We start from the raw sequence: 13,743 nt of genomic DNA, 5'->3' as shown, positions 1-13,743 counted from the left end.
AAACCATCCTGGCTGGGTCAAGAGGCGCATGCGCATCGCCTTCCCCTCTTCCCCCTCCCTCTCCTAGATTGAAGTAGAGGCGCATGCGCAATGCCTTCCTTCTTTCCTAGAGAGAACAGGAGCGCCACCTACCGGTCAGAGGAGAACAAAGCCGCCTTGCTGCAGAGGGCCAGCTTTAAATTGAATTTAATCCAAGGTTTTTGCCCTCCGTTTCAGATGTGCAAAGTGGCATTGTAGCGTCACTCTGGCCCCTGCTGGGCCACTGTCTGCCCTGCCATTGTCAAGATTGGAGGCTGCAGGCCTTTTTGGGTGCTCTCCCCAGCCATCGAGCCATCCCCTTTTCCCCAGAAGAGGTTTAGCTTGGTGGGGTTACTCTCCTTGTTGTTGTGGGTCTTTCAGCCCTTTCTGAAAGATCCTCGAAGGGGAAGATCTAGGCTAACTTCAGTCACCCAGAGGGCCTTTTCCATCGCTGCTCCGAAGACATGGAAAGACCTGTCAAAGGAGATCTGCCACATTTCTACTCTTACAGCCTTTAAGAAGGCTCTTAAGACAGATCTCTACCTAGTTCCTCTCCCCGTTTATTGTGACCTACGTCACTCTGTCCACCAATTCTTCTCTTAAATTAATGAGAAGAATTAAATTTAATTGAAATTATATTCTGGCCCCAAAAAGAAGAGCCCTCCCTCCCTCCGCCCCAACGGTCCTCATCAGACCTGGAAGGGAGTGGAAAAGACAGGCCCAGTTCCATCAGGCCTAACCGTGAAGTCTGTGACTTTCGTCACTCTCTTTTATCTTATCTTACTCTATTGTATTTTGTTGTATTCTCTGTACTTTTATTGCTGTAACCCACCCGGATTCCTTGTGATTGGGCGGGCTATAAATAAGTAAGTAATAATAATTATTATTTCTGACTTATGGGGACCCTAAGGAGAACCTGTCATGGGCGTTTCTTGGCAAGTTTCTCCAGAGAGGGTTTCCCATGGCCAATGCCCTGAGGCTGAGAGAGCGTGACTATTGCTCAAGGCCAACCCCCCTCCCTCACCACCTTCTTCTTTCTTCAGAACAGCCCTGTTTAGGATAATAATAATAAATTATTTATAGCCCGCCTCTCCCAAAAGAATCAAGGCAGGTTATAGAATATATTTAATACAATATATTAAAATATATATTAAATATATATAATATAATAAAATATTAACTATTTTAATACCTTAAATGTTTTATATATTACATATTATATTTAATACAATGTATTAAACATATTAATATATTAAATCACATAATCCCCTTAATATACAGGACGGCTGTGTATTAACTATCGCATCTCAGATCTCAAATCCCGCAGTAGATACGCGTCTCAACAGGCCGGCCGTGCACATATGAACAGCGCTACACGTATCTAGTGCCCCCAAAGCCACGCCTTCTTTATGCTACTGTTTCCCTCTTCGCTGCGCCCGCCTCAGCCAATCCGCAGCCTGGAAGGGAGGGAAAGGGGGCGGGGCCTGGATGTCAGTTGGAGAAGGGGGCGGGGCTAACGGAAGGCGATGAAGAGAGACGCCGCCTTCGCTTTGTTTGGCCGAGTGCGCATGCGCGGACGTGGCGGCGTCTCCTTTCACCTTCTGCGCAGCCGCGTTGCCTCCTGCATCCGGGTCCTTTGGCGACGCGGGGCGCCAAAGCCAGAAAGAGGGCGGGGCCGCGAGACGAAGAGACGCCGAATTGAGAAGGGAGGCCGCAAAATGGCCGCCGCCGCCACCGCCTCAGTCGCCTCTTCCTCCTCTTCGTCGTCGTCGTCCTCCTCCTCTTCGTCGTGCTCGTCCTCCGGCGCGGCTCCGGCTTCGGCTCCGGCTCCCGTCGCGTCCGTTACGGAGAACAAGAAGCTGGCGGACCTCCGCGTGATCGACCTCAAGTCCGAGCTGAAGCGGCGCAACCTGGACACGGGCGGCGTCAAGACTGTCCTCATCGCCCGCCTCAAGCAGGTCAGGCCCCGGGGCTCTCTCCCAGAGAGTGAGGCTGGAGGGGTGACCCGGTTTGGCCCCGCTTTAACTCTGTCTGGCTCAGGGCTATGGAATTCTGGGAGTTGGAGTTTGTTGTGGGCCCAGAGCGGAGCAGAGCTTAAGGAAGGAAGCCCCCCCCAAACAAACTCCAGCTCCCAGAATTCCATAGCCTTGAGCCAGACAAAGAGTTAAAGCGGGGCCAAACCGGGTCATCCCTCCAGTGCGGATGCAGCCTAGAAAACATCATTAAAAGCTTGACAGTTAAAATCCTCTGGGAGGGGCCTTGTTTCAGTTTTTGTGCCGCCTTTCTCCCCAAAAGGCACCCAAGGCGACTCACAAGAGAAAACCACCGTCAGAGTTCTTTTTAAAAGATAAGACAATTAAAAGAGTCTCCAATTAAGAAACCTGCCAATGGCATACATTCTACAAACTGCATCTAAAACAATAGATGGTCATACAAGATAGAATTGAGAACATCAGAGATCAAATAAAGTGTATTGTGAACTGGACAATCCCCTGCCCTCAGGCTTACCTCCTCAAAAAGACATGGCTTCAAGGACTTCTGACAGATGTTCCGGGGGCAAGAAACCGAGGGGTCCCTGAGGCCCCCCCCCCCCGGTTTGAATTTTGGGAGGGCTGGCTTGCTAACTTTTAATTTTTAACACAATCAGTAGGCAATGGAAGGCAAAGGAGCCCAAAAGTTCAGGGGAGGGAGGGAGGAGAGGTCTCAAACCCTGCAGGAATCATCCAGTTTGAGACTGCTTTTATTTACTTAATTCTTTTATTAAAGCATAGAACACATAAAAAAGACATGCATTAAAAACATAGGTTAAAAAAAGACAGATGTTGACATATAAACATATTTTACATATCCCATTAATATATCAATCCTCTATAAAAATAAGCTTCCAAGTACAGTACCTCATAGTGTCTGATTTTCTCTAATTGAGCTTACTTACCTCTGGGTCTCTAGGCATGTATCTAATCAAGTTAATTATTATTGTAACAATTTTTTTCTCTTTTTAGTTCTGTCAGCCTTATGCTGAATAAATTCATAGCATATTACTACAAATAGCATTATCTGTACAACTATCTGTACTAAATTACCATGCTGTTAACTGTAACCAAAAAACAATCCAGCACATTACTTCAAACTGAAATAGTATCCTTGTTCGATCACACGTTACCATCAGGTTATTGGTTTTGAGACCCCTTTTAACAGCCCTGGCTCATTGCTAGGGAATCCTGGGAATTGTAGTTCATTGCGGCCCCAGAGCTCTTTCTGACAGAGAAGGCTAAATGTCTCCTGGAACTATATAGGAGCTATATAGGCCTGCCTGAAAGAAGAAAAACCCTCCCTTCATCCACCATCTTGAGGGAGAGGAAGGCAGACCAGCTCCAACAGGCCTCCAAGGGAGAGGAGGTCTGCTGGCCTTTCCTCCTTCCCTGCTGCCATTGCCTTCTCCTTTTGTGTCTTGTCTTTTAGATTGTAAGCCTGAGGGTAGGGAAATGTCTAATTAACAAATTGTAAGCCGCTCTGATAGCCAGGCTATAAATAAATAAGTATTATTAGTATTATATAAGTATTAGTCCCCAGAATTCCATAGCATTGAGCCAGGGCAGTTAAAGTGCTGCCAAACCAGGTTATTTCTCTGGTGTGGATGCAGCCTTTGTCTCATCCTGGATCAATGTTTTAAGACATAAAATACCTCTTTGGAGACGCAAGCGGTGGGTAGATGGGAATAAAAATACCGCTGGCAGGGAAATGCTATTTTGTTTAGACAGGGGTTTGGTTCTTATTCCATGTGGCTGAAGGAGCTTGTAATGGAAGGTGCTTCTAAAAAATTATTTGTCTTAAGTGTGTTAAACTGTTTCAATAGAATTGTCAAATGGTCTGTGTTTTATTTATTTACTTTTGTACTGATAGCTTGTAGCTGTGATTGGTTTAAATTTGCTATAGACTGCCTTGGGTCCTGTGCTGGAAGAAAGGTGGAATACAGATTGAATAATTGATAAATTCCCCTCTACAAAGTGCAGGTGTATCAGTGTTCAGTGTGCATTCGTATCTAGGAAATGCATAAAGTGCCTGGGGGGGGGGGATGGTTCAAATTAGACTTTTCCTTCTTGATATCATGCTTAAATTTAAATCTCTGATTTTAAAATCAGTCAACCCTGCTGAGCATTATCATTGTCTCAATAACTTTTATTGACGAAATAATTAAGTAACAAGGTAATGATTAGTTAGTGCCAGGCAGATGTATGCTGATCAGCAGTGTGAGCTGATCTCAGTGTTCCTCTGCATGGGCGAATGAAATGGCAATCTGCAATATGATTTGGAACAATTGGCAAGGGTCATTTCACATATTCTTGCATGCAGGGTGCTCCTGTTCTGTTTTTGGAGTCCATCTCAAGTACTTGACAGAACTGTCTGATAGGAGTCGTGTTTTGTACTTTGAAAAGTTCAGTCAATAATGTGAGTGCTAGAGCTAAATTTTAAGGGTTTCATGAGGAAAAAGCTGAGGTAACTCAATCCCGTCTGGTTTTTGTTTCCTTTTAGGCTATTGAAGAGGAAGGAGGAGACCCAGATAATATTGAAATAGCAGTTGCCGTTGACACACCAAACAAGAAACCAACCAAAGGAAAAGGTGAGAATGTCTGTGGAAAAGTAAATGTTTAGATTGTTATGGTTGGCTGTGTAACTTATTAGCTTAACTTAAAATACTGGTCTGTCTCTCAAATTGTTATCCCGATGTCAGTAAAAATGCTCAGCAGCTGCTGTCATTGGTCAGGATCACAGCAAAGACTTGCTATGCTTCTTTTTGATGACTGGGCACCTGAATCTTTTATAGCAAGAAGCGGGTAGGGGCCCTGAAAATGTTGCTGAACCCCAGCTACCTTCAGTGACAGCCCCCACAGTCATTGCTCAAGGTTGATAGGACCTATAGTGTAATTTTCCATAGGGCTATTTTATAGGTCCAGTCTCTTTGTTTAAAATATTCTGTCTTCTTTGTAACTTAAAGTGCAGATCCTGTGTCCATACCTGTTGAAATTTTTCTGTTCTGTGCACTGATGTCACAGGACTATATTTTGTTCTATATTTTATTTACCTGGCATCTTTCAGTTTGGACATTGTTCGAAGCAAGTTACATAAAAATTATAGGACAAAATTGCCTGTCACCAGTAAAACAATGGCGGGATATAGACTGCCGCTTTGCGGCGGTCTCCCGCCGGCGCCATTTGCTCTGCGAGGGAGCCGCAGCAGCCAAACCAAACCATTTCGGAGCTTCTTTTTGCGGCGCTATGCGTCCAGTACATAAACATGGCGGCCCCCATGTGGAAGGGGCGCCGCCATGTTGTACGTATTCTATACGTACTAGGGTTAGGGGGGTGCGGAAGCACCGCCCCTTCTTAACGCTAGTACGTATAGAAGGCGTACTATATGGCGGTTTGTATCCCGCCAATGTTTTCTCATTATCGTAAGTGATTGGCATATCCTGTCTCTCAGGTAAAAAGCAGGAAATGGATGAACTAAGCGGTGATGCTTCAGTGGAAGATGACTCTTTGATCAAGGTAATACTGTCAGGGGAAATAAACAGATTTATTTCCTAGTAAAGTACTAAAAAATAGATGTGCTAGGGAGCTGGTCCCATTGTACTCACTGGAATGTCTGAATAAACATGCATGTTTTCAGTCAGCATACTTGATAATGGCAGCTAAATGTAGTTCAGCTTCATTCATACTTCTAAACAAGAACTTTTAAGAGAATATAAACCACTGCCCATGCTGGTCCTATAGTTTATTGCTATTACTAATTTATGTGTCAGCTAAAACAAATAGCATTGGATAGATTCAATGCAAGCATGAGGTGTTTTTCAACTTGGTGAAGAGACTCAGTAGCTAGCCCATAGCTTTGAGAACAGTTGAGTGCACAACAGTTTTTCCGTCTTGTACATCAGTCGTTGTTCACTTTGAAAGGAGAGTGATTTGGAAGCTCAAGAAGCAAGTGATCAAGATGGAAATGATGAACTGAAAGACTCGGAAGAATTTGGAGAAAATGAGGATGAATCCTTGAATTCTAAAGCATTGCCTGCTGTGGACAAGAAGAAAACTGTGGACAAGAAGAAAAAGGACCTCGAGACCCAGGTACCCCTCCAAGCCATCTTCACCAGATGGAACAGGTTAACTGGAAGAAGTTGTATTTAAACATTTCCTGCCAACGTTTGCCCTGTTTTAATCATTATCAGAAGCTGGGAACTGCTCTGTTCTGTAAATTGGAAATGTAAGCGACCTAGTTTCTTGCTGTTGGTCTTGACATTGTAAATCCATTCATCTTCTCTGGCACCCCTTTCTCTCATGCCTGCTCTTCCTCTTCCACATACATGCACATAAAACATCAAAACGGCGCTCAGCTTGTGGGAGGGGATCAGTCCCTGAATCAGTATGATCATTTGACAGACCCATTTGGTGTGGAATACCTCATAGCAGCTTTGGCATTTTGTGGATGCAGATGGCCTGGCTGTGGTAATCCATGCTCTAGTGATCTCCATGCATTAACCGTGTGGCTGCCCTTGAAGCCTGCTGGGAAGTTAGTGCAGCATTTGGCATCTGGAAATCTGATAGGTCTAGACTGTTGGGACCATATTACACCAGTGGTAAAGAAATCCAACAGCTTGAAGAATGGCATCTCAGTTTTGAGTCCAAGTTAAGATGCTGGTGCTTTTAAAGTCCTAAACAACTGGCAGCCAAATAGCTGGGGGAAGGGAGGGGACTTGCTGAAGCCAACCTACTGTACTTCTGCATCAGGATACTCAAGTGAAGCCTTCCTTAGCATTCCATCAGTAGGGACATCTGCCTGGGGTATGCATGAGAGGAGGACCATTCTCAGTGATCCGCCACAGCTCCGAAATACCCTCTTGGGTGGTTTGATAAGCATCAGTATTGTCCTGCTTTCTGTGTCAGATAACAACATTTTATTGCCCAAGTGTTTTAATCTGATTGTGTTATTTGTGGCTGATTGTAGAATTTATATACTATTGCTCTGCTTTCGTTATGACATTTCACTTTTTTTAGTGTTGTGTGTGCAATGCAGAATCTCTTTCTGTATACCGTGCAGAAATACCTTTTTTTCAAAAAAGGAAAGTATCTAAGAATTTTACAAATTAAAAGTGTCACTCTCACTGCCAGTGTGACAGTCTGCAGATGCCTGTTGAAGGGGAGACATGCGATTACCCTCACTCAGGGCAGGGACAGAATAGGAGCCGTGGCAGGATCGGGTATTGTTTCACCAATGCACCTCACCAGATCCATTCTCTTCCATCATCCCCCTGCATGATCTGGGTGCACCCATGCATGCCAGCCCACTCACTCTCTCCTGCTGGGCTGCTGTGGTTCAGTGCTAAGAATATGGTTCTGGAGTCTCTGGCAGCCAGTTTGTGTGTACTGGTTTTGTTTTGGGTAAATCAAAAATTTAACAGGAGGTAAACAGGGCTGGTAAAATTTTATCTGGGTGGGTAGGTAGGTTGCTTTGACATCTTTTATCCCTCTTTGCGCTAATACTTTGAGGTTTCTGGGCAGTCTTGATCTTCTCTTCCCTTCAAAATCAAAATAAACTCAAAATGAATAGGGGAGGTATCACCATTTATGGACACCAGTGTCATGTAACTAGCAAGACGTTTGGGAGCCGGGGTGGGGAGATGAATGGGTGCTGGGTGGTTTCTTTGTACGCAGCAGAGTTGGCGGCAAATGTTGCTCTTCTCGGGGTGCAATGTTGCCTCAGGGTCACACCTCCCCCCCCCCATGCTTTAGGACCTTGAAATAATTTATTTCGAGTGAGCACACTGTGTGTCTTTTAAAAACTGCCAGGTAGGCACAACAGTCCCTACCTTCTATTCCCCTTTTTCCTAAATATTCCACTGAGAGGAACATTAGCCATGGGAGCTGTGTGTGGTGCTAGATTCAATCCTTCTTGCTGGCTGGTAAGAAATAACAATTTGCTACAAAATCCAAACACCCTTTATGGGCCTCTGTAGCAAGAGATGTCCTTTACTTTTTGCCTTACTGAGGTTAAGCCTTTGTATGTTGCTGCAGCAGTGTAGTGTTACAAAATAACATAAGAGAGGCTAGTAGAAGGCAACAAAACTGAGCCCTCAGCTCCTTTGCAAGTCTCCAGAAACTGGGGAGGACAGAGGCCTCCCTGTCCTAGTGCAGTATCCTGCAACATCCTCTGTTTAGGGCAGGGGTGAGTATTGTGTGTTGTTGGACTGCAACTCCCATCGTCCCCCTAAGCCAGCAGAGTCGCTGGTGATGAAGACTAGAAGTTGCTTTCTACCAGCATCTAGAGGGCCACATGAGTCCCTGCGTGAGAGAAAGAGACTCATAATGAGGACACTGCTTACTGTAGTGTTAATAATAGTTCAGTTTAGGGGGAGTTGCAGAGATTCATAGAGTGGGATGTTCCTGGTGTTGCTGAAAAAATGCAGGATACTTTGAGACAGAGTGTAACTTTTGAAACTGCTGAAAATAACAGGCATAGTTTTGATTGGCCTGGAGGAAGCCTTGGGCTCTGTTGTGCAGCAAGTGAAATGTGGAGAGTCCCGTAAGCATCCCCCAACAAGTCAGCCTTCTGTGGGGCCAGAATGCTGCTCCACTGCAGAGAGGCATGAAAGGGGCTGCAAAGGGACCCAGTGTCACACAGACATATCCTGTCTCTTTACTGCACTTCTCCCCAATGAGGAGGAGGAGGGTGCAGCCCCAGCCCTGCCAATCTTGCCAGAATCAGTTGTCATTCATTGGGCATGTTCTGTTACGCCACCTTTTCCACCAGCTAGCTTATTTGGCCCACCTTGGTTTGTTCCCTCATCTTAGGGCAACAATGTGCAAGATGGAGAAGATGATGGCTTCACTACCACCCACGTAAGTTTCTCAATGTTCTTAAACTTGAATAGAAAGCTGACGGTACTTGAAATTCAACTAGAGGGTGATAGGGAATGTTTACTCCTCCAGAGGTTTAGGCCTGTGATTTCCATCAGCTGCAGCAAGCATGACCAGTGGGAAAGAACTGTGGAAACATTGGTCCAGAATAGCTGGAGGGCCAAATGTTCCATACTGCTGAACTGGAGAGATCTATAGTGTTTTATAGCCCCAGCCCCATTATGATGCTTCGTTTCATTGTAAGCGCCCCCCCCCCCCAAAAAAAAAATCCAGTTTCATAGTGCCTTTGAAATAGGTAAATAGCTGGTATTTTGGACAAAGAGTGTGATGAAGACTTGAAGTATCTCAGGCCTGATTCCTTAAACTTTGTAGGAGAGGCTGCTTGGTATAATGCATCATGAAAATCGGTTTCTGTGTCTTGAAATTGTCACTGCTGCTATTTCAGTCCACAAGCCTCCTGGTTTACTAAGGGAAAGGGCCATTATTATAATTAATAACTTGGCCTGATGTTGTCTTTAATGAAGTAAAGCACTGATGTCCCTCCAGTGTGGACTTGCCTCAAAGCAGAAGCTCATGTGCTGTTAAGGGGAAGCCTGAAGGTACAAAGTTCTGTTGAACTAACTAAGAGCTAGTGTGAGAGATTCCTTCTGTGGTTTCTGAACCATAGCTATGAACCTTGGGGCCACTAGGTTTCACAATAATGGTCAGGCTGTGAGTGACCATTCCTTGCTTTGTTGTCTCGTGTCTTGTCTGTTGCTGATAAGCCATTCTTTGAAATAATAGGAAGGAGTGGGCCATCCACTGGTAGTACCTCAGATTCACTGGGAACATGCATTTCTTGCTACAAGAATAAGGAAAAGTAAACCATGTAGTTAGCTTGCCCATTGGCTTGTTAGAATGGGGACATCTTTGTTTTGTCTGAATTAATGGTAGTTTAATTCTGCTTTGCTTAAACAAAGTCCTCATCCAGAATGCTTATTTGATTTCCCCCCTCCTTTTAATTCACAGGATGGAGAAGAAGAGCATGAGAGAGGTATGTTTGGAATTCAGTAGAGTTTGAATGTTCTAATATGCTTCAGGTTGCCCTTTGTAAATGACAAGTTCATCAGCTTGTTTCCGATCAGACACGAACAACCGTAGGTGCTTCTGCCAAGGACAGTGGCTGGATCCATTTTTTCATCCAGCTTTTTTCTCCTTCCAATCTTGTGTACCTATCGATTCCTTCAGTTGATGTTTTATATATGCATATGGCCACCCAAATGCTCTGAAGAAGCCCAAGATCCCAAACTCCTTGCATCTGAATCTTATCTGCCTGGTAAGTCTTGATGCCTCGTTTCTCCTTGCACTGCCTTAGAGTAAGAGTGCCTGATGAGAAGGGAGTCTTCTCCTGCAAAATGGAACCCGAAAGCAACTTGGACTCTGGATAACCACACCTTACTTCCCAGCATTGATGGAGCTCCACATCACACTTCAAAACCACTTCAGTCTTCAGTGAAACTTTGGAACAGCTGGAAAGAGCAGCTTGTTCCATGCTGCCTTTAAAAGTTACATTGTGTGTGGCGGGATGAAATCAGCAACATAATTCCCCACATGGCACATCACTCACATCCTTACTGAAGAAGACCTCTGGAGAGCATGCTAAGGATGTTGCATGTTGTGGACTAAAGGACATGGGAACACTGTGACTCCAGCACCACATTGAGAATCCTGAAGGGGTGCTTATGTGTGTGAGCTACAGACTTGGTATGTTTAAGGGATTTCATGACAGAATATACTTTGTGGAAAGTAAGAACACTGGTGATAACATTAAAGACAGGACTGAGAGTGTTCCCCACATGAATCTTGGATGAAGATGGGAAGGCCTCAGTGAACTTTGGCCCAAGTGTACGTGTGAAGCGGAACAGCTTGGCTCTGCAACTGCAGCGTCGCTGGCAAGCAAGGGATGAAAAAGAGAAGACAGGCTTGCCAGCCATGAAGGATTTGACAATCGAGCTCTGGGCCATCAGAAGCCTGTTGGAAGATGGACAGCCTTGTACATCGAAGTGTGTTGCGGTGATTTAAGCTGCCACTTGCGTGGAGGCCCTGAAACAAGAGCTCCTCTGCCTCCCAGTGGCAGTGCGGGAAGAGAGATGCCTGTATTGAAGAACAGGGGTCTTCTGGAGGGACTTCTCCTTGTCTAACACCTATTCAGAGTTGGTGTTTTATCTAGAGAATTTGTTTACCATGAAGAATGAGTGATCCTGGGTAAAGGATTGGTTGATATGTTAATGCCCCTTATGTTTCCCCCCCTAACCTTCCATCAGTTCTAATAACTGACTTTGTATTTTCTAGGTCCTCTCGACTGGCTTATGCGTATGAAAATGTTTAAACTTCTTGTTTTGCCATATTTATTCCTGTTAAATCCTCTTAGATAAAGCAGGTTCTGGTGATGGTACACAAGAAGTATCTAAGCCTCTTCCTTCAGAAGAGAGCCTAACTGAGGCTCATGAAGAGATGGACGCTCACGTCTCTGTCAAAGAAGCAGAGGATGATAACATTTCGGTTACAATCCAGGCCGAAGATGCCATCACTCTGGATTTTGATGGGGATGACCTTCTAGAAACAGGTAAAAATCTGAAAATTACAGATTCAGAAGCAAGCAAGCCAAAAGACAGGCAGGATGCCATTGCGCCGAAGCTGGAGAAGGAAGGCAAAGACTATGAGATGACTGAGAACCATAAAGATGGTAAGAAAGAAGATGGCATGAAGGGGGATCCTGTCAAGAAGGAAGCCCGAGAAAGCTCGAAGAAAGCAGAATCTGGAGACAAAGACAAGGATACTTTGAAGAAAGGTCCCTCGTCTACGGGGGCCTCTGGTCAAGCAAAGAGGTTTGTCTTTCTATGTCAGTTCTTTAAGATACTACCAGCATTCAATAAGATCACTCTGAGGGGGTAGCAGCAAGAAGCTTGTAATTAGTGTCATATGCTCCTGCCTATAAAAAAATGTTTTCATGGCCATAAATTACCTATGGTTTATATATATATATGTATATATAAAAAAAATCAGGATCTTCGTATATGCGTTATCCTACTGGTTTCATTGACGAATTGACAGCATTTTATTTTTATTTTTTCTCAAATAGTCAAGTTTTAAGTACCCTTGTGATGGTAATGAACAACTCTCAGTTCCTAAGAACCACCAAAATGAAGTCAAGTCCCAGTCTTGAAATGTGGAGAAGATTACCATATATCCACTGAATAAAAATTTTCAGAAAATCTAGATCTTCGGGCATCTTGGGGAAAAATCAGTGCAAGAAGCCATGATGAGGGGAAATCACTTCCCCTCAAATAACAGTCCAGCCCTGCTTCCCCCACTTTTTTCCCTTTCCTTTTTTTGTTTTTGAAATGACTTGCTTAATAGTGTAAGTTCCTTGGCAAGGCAAATCCTGCATGTTCAGTTTTCTTTGATTTGTTCCTCCTTGTAGCTCTACTAAGGAATCTAAAGAAAGCAAGACGACATCCAAGGATGACAAAGGTAACGTGTTTTTCTGCTGGTACTGTGGACAAGAGTAACTAGAAGAATAAGTTCCCCTCTCTTTGGGTTTCATTTGATCTGAAAGCTTTCTTGAAGAGAACATGGCACCTCTCTCTCTCTCTCTCAATGAGGCAGTCTGACTCTGTTTATTTTGACCTGGAGTGAGGGAACATTTGAGCTGTAAGTGGCATGTGGTCCATTTTGTGTAAGAGCACAGTACCCGCAGCACTTAGCTGTCTGTGCAAGAAGGCCTAAGTGCTTTGAGAGGGCATCCCTGCTTGGATCCTGTGGGGAGGAGAGAGGAAAGTGGGCAGCAAAATGAGGAAAGTGGGAAGTGCCAGCCCCTTGATGAAGGTTTCTGCCCTACTTGAGTCTTTTGGGCTCAGTATTTCCTTCCAGTCCTCTAGAGAAATGTTTTAAACATGTAGTACAGGAGCATTGGCTGAATATCTCAGAAGTTATCAACTAATATATCATTGTCTATTGTGAACAGAGGCCAATTTCTGACAGGTTACTTTGCTGTCCTACACCAGAGGAATTGGATTTTCCTTCCTCTTGTGATCCCATAGAGGGTTTCCTAGCTCTCTGGATCAGAACGTAAGGGGCCACTGTTCTGAGAGAAGCAGCAGGATCCAGGAGAAGCACACTATTGGGTGGAAGCGGAAAATAGTTTCGTTGAAACAACAACGGATGTCAAATGTTAAAATTATTAACTTCATTAGAGCAAAGTTTATTTCTTTGCTGGAATCAGAATTACTTTGTCAGGTATAATACATTTGACATTTAATAAAACATTTTAAAAATGTAATAAATTAGTACAGGTTTGTTTATTTATGTTAGATAAAATTTCCATCAAAAGATAATTCACTGACCAGTTTGCTGTCTTTGGTCTCTATCATGCAGCACCAGACTTGCCCTAAAATTACCTTTCATAAAAAGAAAATAAATTAAGTAAACTAAGAACAAGGTGTGTTGGGCCAACTGGGCTATAGACCCATCCTTCAAGCAGCCTTCATGCCTTCTAGCATGACAAAAGTGCTTTCTTCAGCAAAGCATGATGGATTCATAGGTGCCCTGTGAAGTCCCCTTTGCTGCTGGCTGCTTGTATTTTTTTTGGGGGGGGGGGGGGGGGAGAGAGACAGCTAGTTCTATCCATTGGGCCAGTAGAAGGAACTCCTCTACAGCAAACCTTGCTTCCTGACTTCTGCAGGGCTCAAGGAGAAGACGGTGTTGCTCTTGCCCTGGTTGGCAAATGCCACTGTAAGGAAGTTTTAAAAGATACTGTGGCCCCCACAGTGGCGTTCTT

General features: G+C 44.3%; 1 protein-coding gene across 4 annotated transcripts in view; it reads left to right on the top strand.

The window, feature by feature from the left end:
- The first annotated feature begins 1,662 nt into the window (after positions 1-1,662).
- SLTM (SAFB like transcription modulator) overlaps positions 1,663-13,743 on the top strand; it is a 26,440-nt gene continuing 14,359 nt past the window's right edge. The window contains exons 1-8 of one of the 4 annotated variants that reach the window (XM_089538094.1): positions 1,663-1,976; positions 4,552-4,639; positions 5,500-5,564; positions 5,970-6,137; positions 8,859-8,906; positions 9,933-9,957; positions 11,335-11,791; positions 12,388-12,437. In XM_089538094.1, coding sequence (XP_089394220.1) covers positions 1,737-1,976; positions 4,552-4,639; positions 5,500-5,564; positions 5,970-6,137; positions 8,859-8,906; positions 9,933-9,957; positions 11,335-11,791; positions 12,388-12,437 — 1,141 coding nt within the window. In that variant the 5' untranslated portion in view covers positions 1,663-1,736. The remainder of the gene's footprint in view (positions 1,977-4,551; positions 4,640-5,499; positions 5,565-5,969; positions 6,138-8,858; positions 8,907-9,932; positions 9,958-11,334; positions 11,792-12,387; positions 12,438-13,743) is intronic. The other 3 variants (XM_089538092.1, XM_089538091.1, XM_089538093.1) reach the window with 3 other exon arrangements.

Source organism: Sceloporus occidentalis, unplaced genomic scaffold, assembly GCF_023333645.1.
Source record: "Sceloporus occidentalis isolate IW3139 unplaced genomic scaffold, rSceOcc1.0.p SCAF_9, whole genome shotgun sequence".
Lineage (NCBI taxonomy): Eukaryota > Metazoa > Chordata > Lepidosauria > Squamata > Phrynosomatidae > Sceloporus > Sceloporus occidentalis.
This window is presented reverse-complemented; position numbering and strand designations above follow the sequence as displayed.